The sequence below is a fragment of the Cydia pomonella genome, chromosome 19 (genome assembly GCF_033807575.1).
Source record: "Cydia pomonella isolate Wapato2018A chromosome 19, ilCydPomo1, whole genome shotgun sequence".
In the NCBI taxonomy this organism is placed as follows: Eukaryota; Metazoa; Arthropoda; class Insecta; order Lepidoptera; family Tortricidae; genus Cydia; species Cydia pomonella.
Window position 1 is genome coordinate 9,810,669 of NC_084721.1, and position 22,957 is coordinate 9,833,625.

Sequence of the window (22,957 nt, forward strand, 5' to 3'; positions counted from 1 at the left end):
ACAAATAATAATAAATAATCTTGTTGCAGATCAACAGCCCAGTCCTCGTAGTGGAGCTTAAGCTGAACAGGCTGGAGGGCACGCAGCTACGGGCACTGGGGCTGCTCTCGGTGTTCGGGTTCAACATGACGTACGCCGTGCGTGGCCCCACCGAGCCACCGGGCCCGCACTCCTGCAGCGCCATCGAGTGCCGACTGCTGGGGCACTGCTACGCGAGCCAAGACCACAGGTGAGTCATTACAACTATCTGCCGGTGGTCGGGTTCAACAAGACGTACACCGTGCGTGGGCCCTCCGAGCCGCCGGGCCGGCACTCCTGCAGCGCCATTGAGTGCCACGCGAGCACTGCTACGCGAGCCACGACTACAGATGAGCCAGCACAACTATCTCAGCTAAGACAATTTGCGGTATTCAGTTTCAAAACTATCTAAATATTACGATTTATACATATATTTAATATACGATTAGTGAATACTTCCAAAGTAAGTAAGTAATTTATTTACTGTAAACTGTGTATATAAAGGTGTAAAATATAAAAGATGTATCAACAGTTGCTCGCTTCGAGCGTACAATTTATAGCCTTAAAAATAAATAACAACTATATACATTATAACACCTATTCTTAGTATCTAACACATATGGCTCTTTTCTTAACATTTATATCATGTAACCAATAGATCGTGCTATCTAACCTATGTCACTGGGTCGTTAGTCGCATGAAAACACTATGGCAACCTCTTTCTTTAATTTCGGCTAAGCATTAAGTAAACAACCAAGTTCAAGATATATAGAAAAGTATATATTTCGACCACCTAGTGTTAACCGATTTCTTTAAGTTACCAGAAGTACTTGCTCTAATAACACTATTCTGAATCTGAGGCAGACGTGCTGAGAGAAAATTAATTGAGGTAAGTCTGACTCCAGATTTTTAAAATAAGAGATGCCACTTTAATTACCAGATATAAAATAACGCCTAGCCGCAGCATCATTGAGATATTAGGAGCGGTTTATTTCTGCTATCTGGATCATCAAATTGCAGTATGAGTCAAAAAAGCTTATTTCTTCTCTTTCAAGTTAGTGTTCATGGAATAGATATTTTCTAAGGTAAACTTATAAAGTTTTATTAAAGCATTTTGAATCCAGCCAAACATAATTTATGATATGATAATTAAATCAATGAGAAATATTTAACTTGATCGATGCCTTCACTATACGTAAATATTACCTAAATGGAATTGCAGAGATATAAATAGGTCAACATTTTCCGCAGTATAAAAACACTAGGAATAAATCTACAATTTTAAAAGATACAAATTTTTCAGCAAAATTCCCACTCGAAAACCTATTATCGCGATCAATAGAGCGTGAAAATTTAGTGCGAAGCTGAACAAAACGGCCGCGAATCGATGACAAGCACCATGATCCAGTGGCGGGAATATAGTGGCATCATTCACTGTTTACAAATTCGTGCACGGTTAAAATGTGCCCTCTCATATCGCGACGCAACGGACATTTCAACGCGGGTATTTTACGAAATTTATTGCTCAGCTCGCAATATTTTCCGCTCGGCAGGGAGTTTTTCTGCGCGTGTTTCGAGGGCTACTCCGGTGCGGACTGCGGCGTTGGCCCACTCTGCCCGCGGACCAACATGTGCAAAAATGGCGGGACCTGCAGGTAACTCAGCTACATCTATTTAATAACTACTGTCGCGGGTGGTGCCCTGAATTATACATTTCCGTTTTCTCACTGCATTCATTTAAACGAGAAGCGGTCGCTCGTTTCCTTTAATGTTGTGCAATTTCCTCAGTATAACGAATTCCGCGCGGACCGCGGTGCTATTTCGCTGGAACCTCGATATTTGTTGAGAAACTTTCGCTCGTTACAAGTTAAATGCATATTATTCTGAAGTGGTTCCGTCCTATTTAGACTACATTTTATGCTGGGTCTCGGGGGCGTCAACGCCGGAGAAGTTCATCGCGATGTCTCCGAGCAATCGTTGCTTGAGTTTTGCCAATTGTTCAACTGACAATAAATTGAGTGGAAATATTATTAAACGTAGCGAGGCGAGATCAATCAAACTATAGAACTTGTCAGGCGGATGTCGTTTGTCGTTTGTTTGTCGGGACACAACACTTTCGCGAGTATAAATATGAGAGGAACTTCGCAAGCTTGATCATGTACCTGATGTAAACTTATTTTCCTCAGTCGATGTATACACAACATATTCCTTTCAACTTACCATATGTTGCTATTACCGAAATGAGAATGGGATCGGAAAGCACAACATTACAGTACTAATATTTATCACATCGATACCAACTTGAGGCTATTCAGCTTATTTTAAATTTACAAAAACTGGATCTTAATATCAGTAACATTCGACGTCGACGTGCATACACCGCTGACGAATTAAACACACGCATTTTCAATATAAACGTAACATCTGTTACTATACTTACAAGCGCTTCAAAAAGACTGAAGCTCAAAACATTATACCGCATTAGCGGTTGAAGTAGAACGCCGATTCGAACGTACATATCTCCACTGACATCAGCATGAATGTAAACGATGTCATTTAGATCGTGCGTCTCACTCGCGTCATTACATGTGCGGACGAGTGCGAGCGAAGTGCACGATAACTAAATGACACCATTTAGATATCATTCTGATGTCAGTGTACGTATAAAATCTTTTCAAGTATAAAGCCGAGACTAATTATCTGTTATAATTATAATTCCGAATCGTAATTATTTATGTACACACATATCATTAATTTCGATATTTAATGCAAATAATTGAGTACATATTATTTGGGGCTTGAGAAATTATTGAATTATCTAGGCCTAATTGGTTTTTAATGCAGTTTACTACTTTGTTTTTCAATATTATGTTGTCTTTTTTCTTCTTTCTTCCATATAGGTTTCTTTTTATTGTTATATATAAAATCTTTTCAGGTATAAAACCGAGTCCAATTATCTGTTATAATTATAATTTCGAATCGTTATGATTTATGTACACACGTATCATTAATTTCGATATTTTATGCAAATAATTGCGCACATATTATTTGGGGCTTGGGAAATTATTGAATTATCTGGGCCTGTTTGGTTTTTACTGCAGTTTACTACTTTGTTTTTCAATATTATGTTGTCTTTTTTTTTCTTCTTTCTTCCATATATGTTTCTTCAATATACACAATTATTGTATGTCCGCAGTCAAATGGGCCCTGCGGCAGTGAGCTGCGCGTGCACGCCGGGCTTCACCGGCGATTTTTGCGAATCGCAAAATTCCGCACCAGGTATGTACATGTACAAGTATATGTACGAGTATCTTGGCAGAATTTGTGGTTTCTCTAACCCGCCTCTTCTGAGGGTTTGTCTCAAGTAGCCGCGTTTAAACTTCTCAACAGGTTTTTCTTATAAAAATCAATTTATTTTTACGCATTAGTGTAAAGTTTTCTAATTTCGCCCCTCCAAAGATTGACTCCCTCAGCCTGTTTTTTAAAACACGCTCCATGAGAACCATAGTGGCACTGTTTTAATGGTTTCAAATAGTTGTAGTGACGTTGTTAGATAAAAGTTGAATTTTGAAGCGCAAATGATTTAGTATTAAAGACACTATGATTTCCTTTTGAAGGAGCGCGTTATCACATTACTACAAAAGTAGGGGTCAATGACTGTTCTTTAAAGAACCATCTGTTGCTTAGTATACCCACATATATTGCGTTTATAATCATTTTATCACACTTGCTCGAAAAAAATCTTATTTCATGCAGGTATACTGAAGGTTAAAGGCGTGTATTATTCCTGCTGGAGTTATGGATTGTGCAAAAAAGCTGACTACCGAGAGAGTTACAGCTTTTTTTTTAATTTTGTCAGTAATTAATACGAACCAAGTAGGTATAAATTAGTTTTACGTTTAAAATACTGATGTTTATAATTTATTTATTATGCATATCTTAAAAAAATATTTAATTTAGTTAATTTAATAGCCGTTTCAAAATTACAGAATTTCCAATCGTTGCTGAATGTCGGATAGGTCTGTGCCTTCGATCCCTATAGTCCATGGAATTGGTACATTTTGCCTAACATCAAATGAGGTAGTTCTGTTTTTTTAATATGTTGGTAGTGATGAAATGGTAATAATAAATCCAAGTTTTCGACTTCGAAAGCCCTTGGGATCATTGTACATGAAAATCCATTCAATTTTAGGACTTTTTCAGTTTTTGTAAAAAAAATCCATCGAGAACCGGAGATACGGCAAAATCACTATGCACACTTTCAAGAAGATAAAATTTGCAATTAATTGACAATATAATCTTAATAGTCTTAGAGAGCCAAATAGTTTCTACGGCTTCTCAAATGTTTGCAAAATTTTGAACTAACTGTCACTGCAAAAAAGATTGTACCAGCAGTTGTAGTTGCAGGGAAGCAGGACTCAAATGCTCAGCTGTTTGCAACTAGAGCCGTGTGCCGATATTGAAAAACCATTCATTGATGATCCACCATCAGATGAGGATTTCGACCTGCCTGATCAGGTTGACGAAGAAATGCTACCACATACGCTGGGTGCAAAAGAAGTGCTGTGGATTCAGAAGATAAGCGTGGTCCATCAATGATATGCAGGAGATGCGAGTTTTAACAAGTTCCCTCCGATCCGAAATGATCCGAAGGGCTTTCGAGGTCGAAAACTTGGATTTGTCATTAATAATAATATATATAAAAAATGTAAGGCAACACCTCTTTTTTGGTACGATTTCCATGTATTACCTAACCAGTCAAAGAATGACAATATGGCGGACGAATGTTTGCAATATCATCATATTTAGGAATTATTTCGCATAAAATTTAGTTTTTTCTTCGCAAGTGTGATGAAATCATTGTGTTTAGCTAGGGAGTAAGAATATTGCAAACTCGAGTCTTTAATGCACTCCAACCTACGGATCTCGTGCATCTAAAGACCTCGTTGCACAATGTACTATTGAATTTAGAGTTTATTATTTTATTAATAATTAATAAAGTTAGATAAGATCCGGATAGATGGAGGTATATTGAAACAGACGAAGGTTAGACTTGTGCGTTATCTGGTGTTCCCAATCTTTCTTTATGGTTGTGAGACATGGACTAAACGAGCAAACTTGATTAAGCGTATGTAACGTAACGCATTTGAGATGTGATACGGTAATGTCTGAAAATATCGATACGAAAAAAGTGCCAAAAATATGTACACACGACTTTATTGCCCATATATTAAGGTAGTGTATACATATTTTTGGCACATTTTTCGTATCGATAATTTCAGACGTGACGGTACTGGCGCCGGCTTTTACGGGTCCATATTGGAAGAGCTACTCATAACATAATACTTCAGACTTCGGACATCTCTCACGTCGCTCCCTGGTTAGCCTGGAGAAAGTTATTATGACGGGCTAATTCGAAGGCACCATCAGACCTCAGGGCCCTCCGCCTACTAGAAGGTGCGCTCAAATCACTGCACCTATGTATGCAATTAAAACTGCAGGAGGCCATGCGCTTGGCGAGGAATAGAAGCCTATGGAGGAATCTGGTCTTCAACAGAAGGACATGATGTTACGATCCTCAGCATTGAGGGACTGACTGAAGAAGTAGACAAACCTTGACTTGTTACTGGATCCGGTTGAACCTTTTTTATACAATACTATATATATCCTTTCTGATTTTAATTTATTTGAACTACATAATTAATACATAAGAAAATAAACTACTTATAAAAAATATTTTTTTTCCAAATCACGTACGATGTAATAGGCTTTGAGACCTCGTACCTAAAGGTTGGAAGACAATTATTGTGCCAACCCTACTCCATTTTATTCCCTCTTCGTTTTATAGGCAAAGCTTACAGGCTTACAGCTATAAAACAATTTGTTCTCGTTAACCGTTACACTTGTGTGGTTTCTAACTGTGTGTACTTTTTGCCCGAGTGCCGCTCAAAAATAACCGCACGACCCTTAATAAATTACTGAGAGCGCAGCTGGGGTCGTTCCACATTCGTAAAACAAAACATTGTTAATATGAAGCTACTATTAAACTATCTTTTTTACTGCTATTTTCATTTGAACTTTGTTTATGGGCATTAGATGGTTTGGTATTGGTAACTATAATCTAATTGCTGAGAAGGATTGCTGTCACTGAAATATAGATAGAGTGAATCTTACCTGTATTTTTGTCTTTTCACGACGAGCTATATAGTTTATTCTATTGATAAGCCCACCAGACTAAAGCCATTAATACGTCGAAATGGTTTTGTGTACAATCGCCATCAGATATATCGGAGAAGCCGAGGTGGTAACAAATATCTGAACACGCACTCTAACACTTTGACAATAGGGGCGTGTTCAGATATTTGTTAGCACCCCGGCCGCTCCGATATATAATGGAAATAAATAAAAAAAATGTATAATGTATATGGAAATAATTTTCTGGAATAAATTTCATTCATTCATTCATTCATATATCTGATGGCGACTGTACATGTGACTATAGTAGGATTTTTTCTAAGATCACATATTTATATTATACGCCGTTTTGCCTAAATAGTGTTTAGTTTTAAGTTTATAACATGCATGTATATTTTATTGGAGAAACAACAGAAGTATGCGACAGGATAATAGGTTACATTGTTAGGTACATACAATATAGAGATGAACACTTACTTTCTTAAACGCTCTCACTAACCCATACATAAAATAAACGGACTTGACTAAAAGGTATGTTTACATACAAGTTTACCAAGTGTTGTAGACCATGCTTATGTATATTATAATTTAGGTACTAAATTTTAAATGGAGAAGAAACTAAAACTAGCAAAAAGTCGAAATTAGGTACTGACAACCAATTTGCGCAATATATTATTAAGTACATTGACAGTACCGATACTAGCAATGATGACGACACACTACTGATGAACATTATGTTGGCCGTTGAGAATATTGAGTATTTGATAACGAAATTTGGGCCTAGTGACATTGAATATATCGATGGAAGTAAATTATTCATTGTAAGTGTTACAAATACGACGTAAGGAAGCTCGCAAACCGGCGTTACTAGAGGCGGTGGAAACCGAAAACAAAACATTAGAGGGCGAGCTGAATCGAGCTGGGACTCTGAACCGTATCCGCTCCAGCAGTTCCATAATGTTAAAATGCCCTTTGCATATCTTAAAGAGAGTAATTGCGTCACAGCATTTGCGTCTGGTCTCTAATGAATGCAACTTATAATACTGCAACAGATCAACGTATGGTAGTCATTTCCCCATCGTCTGTGTAATGCCCGCAAGAACTTTTTTTGAACCATTTCTATTGCATTTGCATATTTTCTATACAGTGGATCCCAGATTACTGAGCCATATTCCAAGTGGGGTCTAAACAGTGATTTATACAGCAGAAGATAACTTGAAGATTTTTTTTAAAACCTTTGCTTTTCTCAGAACGAATCCTAGCATTTGATACGCTTTTGAAATGATACGCTCTATGTGCAACTGAACTCTAGTTTATCATCGAATAGGATTCCTAGATCGCGTGACGTTGACACTTTATTGATATACTCATTGTTACCTATTTTATATTTCGAGTTGATAACTCTTAATTATTTTTTGTAAAGGTCATCTGCAAGCATTTATTACTTGCCAATTGCAGCTTATTTTTAGAACAGTATTAAAAAAACATTCACATCATTTTGAAGTAGAATACTGTTGTCAATAGACTCGACGGTTTTAAATATTTTTAGATCGTCAGCGAACATAAGAAAATGGCTATTCTTAAAACACTGTTTAATAAACAGTGTATACAGTAGTGGGCCTAATATGGATCTCTGGATTACCCCTAATGTGACTAATTTGCGCTCCGATGCAAAACCATTGACGACAACAATTTGAGACCTATTTGAGAGGTACGAAACGAACCATCGCAGAAGGTTGCCGCGGATACCGTTTAACGCGTTGAGTGTTAGTCTGTGAGGTATTTGTAATACGGACCTTGTTGTCTGAATTCAATTTTAAATAAAATAAATATTTGACAGTTATGAAATGATCCTTATGTACATGAAGCTAAGACCTACCGTTTAACTGATAGCCTTATATTAGGTAATATATCTAATTCTCAATTAATAACTGTCAAATATTTTGCGTACGTCAACGTAGGTTGCGCTGCCTATACACACACTGGACTAACCAATATCATGGACATAAATGTGAAATAAAAAGCCTCATTTAATATTTACAGTTTGAGCCAGAAAGTAACATGGTAACAACCTTTTTTTTGTATTAACTCCTTAGTCCTGGAGCTTACTTTTCTTGCCTGTGCTAGAAAACCAAAAGCAATAAAGCAAGCAGGCATTGTTCGTGCTAAAATAATGAACTTCTTGCACAAGTTGAAACTGCGATATCATAAAACTCTTAGCTAGGTGCGCCAGCCAACAGGTGCGCAATGCCGGCATTTAGTTTCTGCCATACCTAGACGATAAACCATTTAAACACTTCGTTAATTATCTTGTACGTGGTGCTGTGTTTGAATCGGTTTAATAGTGCTCGGATCTCATATATACCTGACTCTCACAATTTCAATTAATTTTGTTATTGCTATTTCACCTTAATTAGATACGTATTCTAACCGTTCAAGAAATTCTGATAGACACAATATATACAAAATACGGTTAAAATTCGTTAAAAAATGAAAGAATTACCGTAACCGTAAGACCGTATTATTATTTAAGAATGTTGTTTCGTAATGTGCGACTATTGTAAGAACCTACTCCCGGCGTGGGTTTTTACACTATATCCGTAGTATTCACCTGTTTTCTTTAACGTGAAATTGGTTTTTTACAGTGTGCGGAATAGAAGAATGCTCAGAGAGTTGTAAGGAGGGTCGAAACTGTGATTGCGATCCCAAGGACTCGGATTCAAGTAAGAGACATTCTCTCAGTTTTTTTTTTAGTTTACCTTAAGTTATAATTATATATGAGTTTTACTGAAATGGAACTTCATTCCAGATTTGGCAAGATTTGAAACAAAACTGCAAATTGTGGACCAAACGGATAGTGACATATCTCAAGAAATAGTGAAACAGGTACTATTTTTACAAGCTTTTATTTACTTTCACCTGACCGTTGTCTGTTTGTAATCAAATCTGTCAAGTTAAATTTGATCCACTTCCCGGTTTCCGATTGAGCTGAAAATTTGCATACATATGTAAGTCGGGTGAGAATACAATATTATGGTGTACGAAAAATGATTTTTTTGCTAAAAACTTATTAATTATTGCGATCTAAAATAAAAAGTTGCGATATAGATATGGCGCTCTGCGTGAAACATGCGATAGAAGAGATGGCCATTGCACAGGATTTTTTTACCTTTTATGTCAATTAAGTACTCTGAAAATACTCGTTTAAAATTTTGCTCGTCACTCGGCTTTATCACTAGCTATTTTACACAAAAATTACACTGCTACGAGTATGCTATTGTAGGCAGAGTAACGATGTAGGTACAAAAGAAAATAAATGAAAATTGGAATAGAAATAAGAATAGACAATTTATTCGTAAGCACAAACACAAAATAGAAAATTATAAAAAATAGAGAAACATAAAAAGGAGAAAGTGCCATGAAATGGTCTCATCCCAGCATGTTGCTGGCCACTTCCAGCGCTGATCTTCCATCTGATCTTCCGAAATTAGATATTATTTCGTGATTTTAGCTATCGAGCCAACTTTAAATTATAGATGCATACATATCAACAATGATACAATTTGGCAAACGTCTTTCGTGTTTATAGGTACATGAGATTATTGATAATTTGTACGGAACCCTCAGTGCGCGAGTTAAATGAACTCGCACTTGACCGGTTTATCCCAATACGAACGTTAAATTCACGTCGCCGAGTCTGTTATAATATGAACACAAACTGATTCTGGTATTAAAATCACATATAAAATATTAATTAGTGACCATTTGCACTTTACATATATTCATGTCCGATGCTTTTAAATCAAAATGATGATCATCACACTCAATGATATATGAGAAAAATATTTAAAGGAAATAGGAATCACTCTTCACAATTACATTCAATACAATCTAAAATCTTTACAGTATGGTTCTTATATTCACGGTCCGATTCGAACTTTAAAATAAGTCAAAAGTCATAAGACTTAAATTGACCGAGATATAAACCGTGATTACCTTACCTTAACCCAACCCAGGCAGGCAGGGCAGTTACCCGTGAACAAGATGCATGTAACTGCGTCGAAATATCGGGAGCTCCATAAAAACAATATAAAAGGTAATCACGGTTTATATCCTGGTCAATTTAAGTCTAGTGAAACTAACCGTGAATCATTCAAAACTGTCATAAGTCATAAGTTATTTATTAGTAAAACCAATTACAGGTTATAATTATTATAGAACATATTTACATACCTACGTCGTAAAAATATACAAAACCAAATCAAAATCAAAGACATTAATATTAATAATATAAAAATACACATTACTTAACATCCCTTTCGTGGAAATTTAAGTACTCGTTATAGTCGTAGAACGGATGCTCAACAAGCCAGCGTTTGAGGCGACATTTAAAAATGGCCAAGTTTGGGGCGCTGGTGATGGTATCAGGTAGGTTGTTGTAGACGGCAGGCCCCATGACATGGGTGAGCTTGGCCGACTTGGCCAACTTGCGGCTCCAAATAATACGCCAAACATTTGCTAAATATACGAGTGCCAAAAGTGACGTTTCTTCAAACAAAAACGTCACTTTTGACATTGACATATCCAATCCATATCGTATCTTCAGGAAATTTTTGACGTATCTTAAAGTTCGAATCGGGCGTAAGTATCATTTACATTACAAGCATAAGGGAGTACCTTCGCAGCGCTTTGTACGTCTTTTTACTAAGAAGTGAAGACTTTTGCAAAAACTCGAAAATGGCTGGACCGATCATGTTTTCATACAAAGTACTTATGAAGTAAGTTTTTGTTTCACGATTTTTTTTATATTTTTTGAACCCATTGTTCAAAATTTAGAGCTCCCCCCTCATTCTTTTCTCAGGGTGATTATTTCCGAAAATATATTTACTTTATCAAGTTTTAGTAAGAGTCTGCGCCTATTCATTTTAAAATACCTATCCATCGATACCCCACACTTTTGGGTTAAAGCAAAATAAAAATGTAAAAAAAGAACATTTTGTATTTAATCAGTTTTACTGTTTTGTCGCCGTGTATGATTTATGTATACATGCCAAATTCACGGAAACGGAAAACCCGCGGGCGGACGGACAGACGGACATGGCGAAACTATACGGATTCCGAGTTTACTACCGAACCTTAAAAAATTAAGACGAAAGGGGACGACCGCCCCGAAATCGCCTATCCAAACAAAAGTAGTCCCCATTTTCCTCTCTAGATATTCTTCTTCTTTTAAAATATGGCTTCCATCAAATCTATGATGATTTTGCCAATGTCAAGTTTCGTTGTAAGTTTTAAGTGTGCTCGTAGAGCATGACGTTGTTCGGTAGTTGCTTTTAGTAAAGAGATAGCTGTTTTAAAGTAGAGGAATTGCACGGTGGATTGATAACACACAACTCGAAATAACTTTTGTCGATTTTATTATATAATTATTAAATTATATTTTCATGTTTGTAAACACGTCTTTTCTTTTGACAACTAACACCAGTTCTAAATTTGAATATTATAGGCTAGGTATTTTGCTACGTAATCACCATAAAGGTTGCACCTTAACACCTTCTCTCGTTGAAAAGACCTAGCTCGCTAATCAACTTTTCCAGTCTTGGTCTAGCAAGTGGCTTCGTAAATATGTCAGCCAGCTGTAACTCAGTGCTTATTCGCTGCACGTTTAAGTTTCCGTTGGCTACTAGCTCTCGAACAAAGAAATGGCGAATGCGTATGTGCTTAGTTCTCCGATGAAACTCTGGGTTTTCAGCTAGGCGCACAGCTGCCTCATTGTCCACATATAATACTGGGAGCCCTTCCGTCTTCACTAAACCACCGATAAGGCGACTCAGCCAAACACTCTCTCTTGCTGCCTCGCTAGCCGCGACTATTTCGGCCTCTGTAGTTGAAATCGCCACGCTTGATTGCCTCTGGCTAAGCCACGACACTGCTCCACCAGCATAAAGACATAGAACTCCAGATGTCGATCTTCCAGTTGTGGTATCACCACCATGATCGGCGTCACTATAGCATTCTATTTGGCCTTTTCTATAGTCCTTTTTGTAAATAATGCCCATATCTGGAGCATACTTCAGATAGCGTAGTATTCGTTTCAATCTAACACAATCTGCTTGTGTTGGTTTTTCAAGACTCCTAGACACCACACTCACAGCATATGCGATGTCAGGTCTTGTACCAACCATGAGATATGCAAGTGCTCCGACCACCTGTCTATAATTGGTTAAGAAGTAATCTTCAGCCTTCTCTGCTTGTAGACTAGTATCTATCTTCTGAGGTCTTTGGCATGCATCATCTTTCACTATTGGAGTGGTCACTGGTCTGCAATCTTGCATTCCGAATCTCTGCAAAATCTTCTTTGCATAAGCTGTCTGATGTATCCTTACATCACCATCTTCTCTGGTTTCGATTTCTATTCCTAAGAAATGTGAAATTGGCTTTGAAGTGATTTTGAATTTTCTGCTTATTTGCTCAAGAAATTCCTTAATTACGTCCTCACTTGAGCCAGCGATTAGACCATCGTCAACATAGAGGGCCACAATTAGCTTTCCTTTCGCATTCTCTCTCTTAAATAGGCAAGGATCAGCTTCACTGACTTCGAGACCTATTTTCATAAGGAATTCTAAAATGGTCCGATTCCAGCATCGAGGAGCTTGCTTAAGACCGTAAAGGCTTTTCTTCAATAAACAAACTCGACCCGTACCGTCGTCATACCCTTCAGGCTGTTTCATGTATATCTCTTCATCAGAAAGAGAGCCATAAAGAAAAGCTGTGGAGACATCTAACTGACTTAGCTTCAAGCCTTCACTAGCCGCTATAGATAGCAGGGCTCTGACTGTCGCCATCTTGGCTACTGGGCTGAATGTCTGGTCGTAGTCCTCTCCCTTTTTTTGTTTAAATCCTTTTACAACAAGTCTAGCTTTATACTTGTCTATGGATCCGTCAGGGTTCGTTTTGATCCGAAAGACCCATTTGTACGGAAGTGCCTTGCGGTTAGGCGGTAAATCACACAATGTCCAGACATTGTTTTGCTCTAAGGAGGCCATTTCACTTCTCATGGCATCAATCCACTGCTGTCTGTCTTTTCTCGACACAGCGTCCTTGTAGCTTGTCGGAAAATCTTCTGATACAACTGAGCGGATGAAATCGTCATATCTTTCAGGTCTTTTGATCGAGTTTCGATCCCTCAGGTCGTACCTTGGTTCTTCTATAACGATTGGTTCCTCTATAACGGTCGATTTATCGTTTTCTTCTGCATCGTAAAACTCAGATTCACCTCGACCATATTCTGCCTGATCGTGGGCTTCCTGTTCACGATCTTCTTGGCCGTAATCTTGGTCGCAATAATCCTGGCCTTGGTCTCCTGTACACTCTCCCTCTAGATCATGGCTAGGGTTGGCTCGGACCTCAGGTACATTCTCAATATCACATTGAACTGGTTCGGCTTGATCCATTCGTTCCTCGGGATGGATTACGGTTTGTTCCGGTGTTTCACGTTCATTGAAGATTGCTCCCTCTGTTTCTATTGGTGTTTGACAAGTATCTTCTGAGCCAATTGATATTTTAAATTCCACTTCACTTGCAAACGTAATATCTCGAGAGCGGTTGGTTTTCGTTCCGTCCCAAATACGATAACCGTCATTGTTTTCATAGCCGATGAGAATTCCTTTTATGGCCTTTTTGCTGAGTTTTTTCCTGCACTGTTTGGGGATATGAGCATAGCACTGACTCCCTATGACTCGCAGGTGAGAAATTTTAGGCTTTTTTCCAAACCATAGCTCATATGGACTTTTATCTTTGACTTTGGTGGGTCCCGTCCTATTCAGGACATAGGCTGCTGTGTTTATAAGTTCAGCCCAAAGTTTTTGCGGGAGCTCACCTCTGGCGTGCAGCCAGGTCCTTGCGGCTTCGACTAGGGTGCGATTCTCGCGCTCGCTACAACCACTTTGTTCTGGTGTGTACGGCATGGTGAAACGCTGCTGGATCCCGTGTGCATTTAATATCTTTCTGACATCTTCGTTGTCGAACTCTCCTCCGTTGTCACTCAGTAAATATTTGACAGAGTGGCCGGTAGTCTTTGTTTCGTTGAGCATCAATTTCAATTTGTCTTTGACTTCTGACTTGTGACGCATGAAGTAGACTAGGCGGTATGAAGAGAAGTCATCCTTGAAGAGCACGAAGTATCTGAATTTCTGTCCACTGGGATGTTCGAATGGTCCGCATACGTCCGTATGTATTAACTCACCAGGAGTTGTTGCTCTTTCTCTTCTCCCAAATGGCAATCTATGAGCCTTACCAAATATGCATGCCTCGCACTTACCATTATCTTCAGGTAAGTTAATCCCGAACTCTCTCTTGACTAGAGCCTTGACATGTCTCTTGTCTTGGTGAGCAAAGCGTTCATGATAAACTTGCAGCATATTGGTGCCTGTGATTGCGTTCACTTCAATTGAGTTAGATATTTTTGAAGGAGTGATTGTCTTCAGTTGCAGTTTATATAAACCCCCTTTAGGTTCTCTCTTGCCTACAATCTTTGTATCTCCATCAACATCTAGCTGACAACTTGTCGCGGTAGAAGTGAATAAACTATTCCGCACGTTGTCTTGAGCTGCCAAAGTAGAGAATAGATTTTTCGTCAGCGTTGGTACAAGCCAGACATCTTTCAATCTTATGGTTTCCTTCTTCTTGCCTATGATTGATTCCACCAAGACAATGCCTTTCCCTACTGCAGGATTCATTGTTCCGTCTGCTGTCTTCACAGATTGGTCATCAGAATCAAATGGCTCGAACTCTTGAAATATGTCTCTTCTAATGGTTATGTGCATCGTTGCTCCATTGTCAACATACCAATTTTCTGTATCTTGATCTGCTGCCTTTGAACAGGCGTTGACTGCCATTAGCGTCATGCTTTGTACTTGCTTAGACGATGAGGCTGGTGCTGAGCTGCTTGGCTTTGGTGGTTTTCCATCCTTTATCCATTTTTTGCAGTTCCTTACTCTATGTCCCATTTGTGAACAATAGTTGCACTTGACCTTCGCATCTTTCTTCTTTTTTGACTCTTGAGTTTGTTGGATTACTAGCGTCTCTTGACTAGTAGTCCCTTCTTTGTTCTCCAGAGCTTTCTCATAGGAGCACAATTGAGTTGTCAAGTTTTCGACAGTTCTATCGGTCTTATTCAGAAGTAACCAACTGGATTTGAACGCAAAGAATCTTTCGTCAAGAGTTTCTAATATCTTGCATATTAGTAACAGATCTGGGAGTTGGCCTGTGCCATCTGCTTTAGTCATCTCAACATTTAAATTGTTCCATATATTCTTCAGTTTCGACATGTGTGAGGAAACGTCATCGGATGGATTTCGTTTAAAGTTAAAGAATTCCATGCATAAATGGTACGACCTGTCTTCCCTCTGACCATCGAACAAGCGATGTAACTCCTGCCAGACTTCATACGCTGTCTCAAATCGCATTATCTTCTGCAATGTGTCATCAGTCATATTCGTCGTTAGAATGAGAAGAGCGGCGCAATTTGCCTTGGTGTACCTTGCCAATGCCGCACTGTTCCTTGCAACCGCTGCTGCGTCACCCGCTCCGTTTTGAAGAGGTTCTGGTTTATTCAGTTTGCCCTCCAAAACATCCGTTGCGTCTGCGGTGCTACGTAGTAATATACATATTTTGTATTTCCACGTCGTCCAGTTATTCTTCCCTTCTAGGTTGCCGATCGAATACTTGTTCGAAATAATTTCCATGGCTGAGCCGTATAACCTTTTAAAGTAGAGGAATTGCACGGTGGATTGATAACACACAACTCGAAATAACTTTTGTCGATTTTATTATATAATTATTAAATTATATTTTCATGTTTGTAAACACGTCTTTTCTTTTGACAACTAACACCAGTTCTAAATTTGAATATTATAGGCTAGGTATTTTGCTACGCAATCACCATAAAGGTTGCACCTTAACAAGCTGGACTTTACTAAAAGCCACGATGGATTGCCGGGTGTTGATTAAAACATGGTTAAACGCGTTTCAAGATTAGTTTTTCATTAACTGCACACTTCTACGATAGTTCACTGCATAATAAGCTATCAATATTACACTTTGAACAACTTAAATGAGCAAAACACAAAAAAATATTCTCGAGACGTCTTCGCCGTCTTGAATCTCAACGACAACCCCCCTCTCTAGATATTAACATGATTGAAAATATTTTTACACAATTTGATGTGTTTTAATCATAGAGTTTGGCTAGCCAAATATTGTTGACAGATTTTTCCTTGTTGTATCACCAATTGTCTATGATTAAAAAAAATCTAAAGGCTGTTGATGGGCTGTTGTCATTTTATGTCATTCTTTCAAATTGTTTCGGTTTATAAGGGGTTTATTTTAAATAAATTAATAATGACTATACCGAGTGGGGTCCGCAAACTATTATTTAAGCTCGTAAATAATTACGACAATGTGCGAAGTTGACGTAAAGCGTTGTTTAACGAACAACTGCAATGTTTACAAGTCGTAAACAATTTAGTAGGTTGGTGCTCTATTACTATTTTGATACTTTAAGTATTAGTTCTAACATTTGTCTATAACTTTAATTAAGTACGTGAATTTATTAATATCTCATGAACAGGACAAGTGTGTAAAGAAAATAAACGGATAAACTAGAAATTCTGGAAAATATCAATAAAATCCAAACATTGGAACGTAACGAGTTACTGAAAACCAATATTTAAAAGAAATCTGTGGAGTGAAGTGACTGGTCAGTAGTAATTTGATTAAACATTGTAAAATATATAAAAATATCCTGGCGAAATATGTCTATATATGTCTTTGCATTTTACATAGTTTGAGTGCACGTCAACGTATATTTAATTCCTACTATACAAAGTATGACCAGCCTTAGATTTTTTTTAATTTCCCGCCAATAATTTGTGTAATATTTCGGTAGCCAGACTCTATGCCCAACCGTTTGATTTTTTTAATATAATAAGAATTAGGAGCATTTAATTTTTTTTATCAAACCTGTTTTTCGCCCCCAACTTTTATAATAATTAAAAAATCGAGAAAAATCAAACGGCCCGACCGTTAGTATAGCTATGGCCAAAATACAAAAAAAAACTGTAAAAATATTTTCCATAATGTCAATATCCAGGGAGGAAAATGAGGACTACGTTTGTATGGAGAATCGATTGTCCTCATTCCTCTTAAGTATATCTGAGAAAATATTTTAAAAGGTATAAAATAATTCGTCAACACCGCTACACAATTATAAAAAAATAATATGTAGGAAACACAGGAAATCGTAAAGTCAATTTGCAAATTACTCTGTATTGACCGGACGCATTTAGTTCTCGCCCCTCTGAATTTCACAAGTAATTTGTTCGGAGGATTCCCTCTGCCCTTGAACGGTTTTATGGCGCATGCAAATGAGCCGCATTGTTGTTTTGTTTCCCATTTGGCTGTTCTTCAGAAAACTTTTTCTGGTTCAGTCAAGGGCGATTGGTTCAGTCCATGTTCATTCGTTCATCATGCTCTTTGAAAATATGTTTTGTTTATTACGCTCCAATACCCATACGCTCAAGTTATTAATTATGGTAACATTAAATAAAATTGGTTATTTTATGCTTTAATTTTGGAGGCCAAGATTATTTTTGAATCACTGAGCAAATAATAGTTTAGCTTTCATTTTTCAATCTCCTGTTATATCCTGCAGATAGAGTTCAAACCAATTCCTCTTTTGGAAAGAGACTTGGGTTGTAACACTTGTAACTTAAACGCTTCTCAGGAATCCGGATAAAATTTTTGATTTTTTTGTCTGCGTTTTTAATCCAGTAGGTAAATGATACTACTGTAATACCACCTCTATTTATTTTCAGATAACGAGCCACTTAAAAATATCAAATATCACGCTAGAGGCTGAAATTGAGATTTTAAATATAAGGTAAGTGCGATTCTATTACAAAGATACAATGTTAATGAAATTTCGGGCACGGAGCTGCTTAATTTGAATTCAAATTTTAATTAAATGCAAAGGACATGTTCAAACACGAGGACTTGGCAGGATTCCATTCCTTGCTCATTCGTGAATGAAACCATCTTAAGGTCCTGCTATGTTATTGAGAACTCACATTTACGATCAAACGGTTTTCCTGTCCACTTAAAGGCGGAAGTTTCTAATAAGCGAAATTTTATCCCAGAATATTTAATTGGGTTCTTTGTAGATGCCTATTAATCACAGGTATAATTAAAAATATTTTGATGTAAATTTACTAAAAACTTTAATGTCATAAATTCTGAAGCGGGAAGCCAATAAAATATTCGTAGTTGTGGTTTAAAACAAGTGTCAGGGTGATTTCTATAAAAAAAGATAGTTCCAATTTTAATGTTGATTTTCTAGTTACTTAGTGCATCATTAATTCGAAAGGAACAAACTAAGATTATTCTAATAATGTGTTTTATGATATAAGGCCAGTCCAAAAATAAACATTTCTTTGCCAATCTGATTAAATTACCGGATTGAATCAGATGATGCGGACACAAACGCCAATCTGGCCACTTACGAATTTTAGACTTATGGTAATATTTGAGCGCTCTGAATTTACAAGAATGCCCCCAAACGTGAATACTAGACACAATCTGGTATTCTTGCGTCCGCACCTCCAGTTTATCGGTAATATAGGCCATAATTGGCGGTTGAATTCGGCGAGCCAAATTGGCGTTTGTATCGGCACCACCCGATTTGATCAGATAATTTTATCAGGTTGGCAAATATTTGTTCCCGTCTGGACTCGCCTATTGTGACACTGCAATACGGTAATTATACCATAACGTTTTCCTTTTATGTGCCCCGAGCCTGGTGGTGCGGAGGTGGTCCTAACATAATAAAACACTTTTAATATTATCACCATGTCCCTGTGATACCATTTTATATAACATCCAGTATGGAACCACCAGTATGACACTATGTTTCAGTTCCGCGGACTCAAATGGCGCGCGCACCGTGTGGTTGCGCGTCTGGGGCGCGCGGCGCGAGGCGGGCGCGGTGAAAGCGGCGCTAGCGGGGCTCGCAGGTTCGCGGTCGCGCGCCGACCGGCTCCGCCTGCTTAACTTCGACATGCAGCCGGCGTTAACGCTACACGTGAGTTCTAATTAGGATTTTATTTTAATGTCATTAGGTATCTTACGCGCACCTATAAATGCGAAAGAGATGTCTAATGACATCTCGCGCACCTACCGACTTTATAAGTATCTATGTATAACCAGCGTTCGTTGACGCTGTTTTTTTTTAATACTACGTACGGCATACGGCCCGCCTGATGGTAAGCAGTCTCCGTAGCCTATGTACGCCTGCAACTCCAGAAAAGTTACATGCGCGTTGCCGACCCTAAACCCGCCCCCCACTCGTTGAGCTCTGGCAACCTTACTCACCGGCAGGAACACAACAGTATGAGTAGGTTCTAGTGTTATTTGGCTGTTGTTTTCTGTAAGGTACGGGGGTACTTCCCCAGTTGGACTCTGGAATCTGGAATTACATCCACTGGCTGTGCCCTACCACACAAAGCGAGATGACATTCACAATGCCCATACCTCTCTTTTGGACGTAGTTTAAGGACGTACCCGGGTCCTGTACTCTGACAAATTCAAATGCAATGAGCCCAGCAGCGCGAAGGAAAATTACGTTTTTTTGATAAAACGTTCGTGATACCGCAGGGATATCGCAACATGCGGTATAAAAAGACCAACTTAGTGAATAGTTACTTAATGTCGAAGCTTTTAACCGGTATTTATAAACTCAAATAAGATTTACAATGCTAAATTCTTTAAACAGAATACTAAATTTCGTATACCGTATTTCTATTAATTAAGTGAAGGCCAAAGACTGCCCTTAATTTCACCCTCGTACCCCGAATTTTGATGATCGGCGGTCGGTGAATTTTAACATCAATGTTAAGTTAAGATCTTTCTAAGTTATCGTCAAAACGTTACGTTATTATCATAATGCTTAAACGATTTTAGATCAAAAGCAATTTAGAAGCTTTAACTTTGATTAGGTATTTAATACGGGGTGTATTTAGGTATGCCCGAGGATGATAAAAATTCTATAATTTTACAAGAATTGTACAACCAAATTTACCTACATTTGCAAAATAATTTAGCATCCATTATCAACCAAGAATTTCCTCTTGCAGTTATCTAAACGAATCCCAACAAAAATCTAATTCAATCTGTTTATCACTCGTATCGTAGGTACCGTACGTACTGTACCGTACCTACATATTTCGTTTTTCATTAGCGGAAGCATGGGAAATGCAATGTCGGGCCGTGATTGCCAATTCGAAATCTGGCCTAAAGTTTCCGTCAGCTGTAACTTTGCATGCATTCAGGGCTGCTGCATTATTTTTACTTAATAGATGTGACGATACCAGTTTCACCGGTAGGTAAAATCTTTTATACTTAAACAACGGCAACGCGCGTGTAAATAAATCCACTAGAGTTGCAAGCGCCCATTAGGCTGCGGTGACGGCTCAACATCAGGCTAGTCGCATCCTTATTGACCACCGTCGTGGTACCTATATTCACAAAAAAATATCTTAGTAAACCACCAGGCGGTTATAATTTTGGTTTAAGTATGACTCACGCTGGAACAATCTGGGGCCCGAGCCAAGGCGATGGGACCGTGCGAAGTGCATGGTGGGGGTAAGTAAAGCGATCCTAGCGCATAAGGTGGTAAAAATTTGAACTAACTGCGGATAGCGTCTTTAACATTTCGTACAATTATATGGCTCGAAATGAAACTTTGATTTACGGTTACTCCTGAAATATTCATTTAAATTGTATGGTGTAAGGTACCATTGTAATCTGTATGAAATGGTTAATATAACTAACGTATTTATTTTGATAATTGTTAATAATGTATCCATGTAAATAGCTTTGCAAATGCCACATATTACGTGATCTTTTTCTAGAAGTTAAGAATGGATATAGTAAGTTATCCTTAAAAGATAGACATTTAACATCGCGGACTTTTTTATAGACCTATGAATGAGAAACAACCCCACCATACATTGTGTTGTTATAGCTCAAACGGATTAGGCAGCGTTTTCGATTAAAGCTCCTAGCCAGCGTGATTTTTTCCGACAACATCGTTATATTTAAAACAATTTACACAAAACCTTAACAAGTTATATACTTAAGCCTTCCTCAAAAATCACTCTATTGATAGATGAAAGTCGTATGAAAATCCGTTCAGTAGTTTTTAGTTTTGGAGTAGTTTTATAAGATGTAGTGAATTGACGTTTTCCCCTAGAGTTGCGGACACTAGGTTGCGTGACAGTCGTGCACGCTCCCAACCGATCACCCATCAGAAAACGATCTGCCGGTCGCCTCGCCCCGGATTCCGAACGTTCTAGCGTGAGCCATCCTTAAAGCTATTTTTTGGGATTCCGTACTATATTGTACCTACCTAGGTTCCTAAAAAAGCTAAAATCAAAGAGAGTTTGGCTAAAATATACCAATCTACCCTTCATTCTCGATAGATCCAACCAGTAGACTTAAACTACTTACCCGAAGACCCATAGTATCAAGCAGCCACGATACCTAAGTAGAGTATGCAGTACCTTTCTTAATCGATGACCCAAACTTTGCTGCAAATGAAGCTACCAACACAAGAAATGGTCCAACTTTTCTTCAGAAATAGTCTTCGGGACAACTTTGATCGTTTCAAATGTGATCTTTTACGAGGTGCCGTTTTGTAAATGGCCTCTTTTAACTCTGGGAATAGTACGCAATGTGACACGGTAAGGCCGTAAAAAACATAGGTACTGGACGCAAAACGCTAAATCAAGTGTTGGGTTATAAAGTATGTACGGTATAAGTAGTTATAGTCGGTATAGTTAAAGAAACAGTCGTACCTTAAGTTTATTTTTTTACATTAAGGGCATAATTAATATTATTAGATATGAATCTATTCTAAATTACCTCTTTCTACCATCTTCATCTTTCTTTTTTTCTTTATTTTCTCTTTCATAGTACCTACTAATAATCACTATGCTAAATCGCGGGCAAACTTTACATACAGACAGATGAACATGGCGATTTTTATGGGACTACAAAAAACTTTAAAACAGCAGTATTCATTATTCATATGTGGGATTGGGGCCTTCACGCCATGTAAAACTGATTCATACTTGGGTAAGTAATGTAATATATGACATAAATAAAATGTCACCTTTATTTTTAAAACTTCTAACGCGGAAATTAACTTCCCTTTATAACATTGCTTATTAAACTCTCCAAATATTAAATGAATCTGTGAAAACGAAGTATTAGTTTCAATATTTATTGTATAACATGGTACGCTGCGGCGGTCTCGTCCATTCAGTTAAAAGTTCCTCAAGTTAATTATCTCCGAATCCCAATTTTTATTATACTAAGAATTTAATAATACCCACATATTAATCATAACGAATTGGTAACTTCGGAACTCCACTAACATTGCCCAAATAAACTAATCACATATTTTGAGAGCACTGTTGTAACTGAACAATGGGAGATAACACCATCCTGGAGGTATTCACACTAGCCTCAGATTATAGGGAGACATGTAGTTAATTATCAATTGCGACAGCTCGTAATTATAATAACAAGCTAATCCGAATCAATGACAATCCATTGATTGGCCGTCACCTACACTCACGTTTATTATGTGTATACTAAGTAATAGTGTCCGAAGGCATAGTTTCGA

General features: G+C 37.8%; 1 protein-coding gene across 4 annotated transcripts in view; it reads left to right on the top strand.

Annotated features, from left to right (window-relative positions):
- LOC133528380 (uncharacterized) overlaps nt 1-22,957 on the top strand; it is a 563,200-nt gene that overhangs the window by 517,953 nt on the left and 22,290 nt on the right. For all 4 annotated transcript variants that reach the window (XM_061865752.1, XM_061865750.1, XM_061865751.1 and 1 more), the window contains exons 3-9: nt 30-229; nt 1,572-1,673; nt 3,215-3,297; nt 8,859-8,936; nt 9,023-9,099; nt 18,090-18,154; nt 19,186-19,351. In XM_061865752.1, the coding sequence (XP_061721736.1) occupies nt 30-229; nt 1,572-1,673; nt 3,215-3,297; nt 8,859-8,936; nt 9,023-9,099; nt 18,090-18,154; nt 19,186-19,351 (771 nt within the window). The remainder of the gene's footprint in view (nt 1-29; nt 230-1,571; nt 1,674-3,214; nt 3,298-8,858; nt 8,937-9,022; nt 9,100-18,089; nt 18,155-19,185; nt 19,352-22,957) is intronic.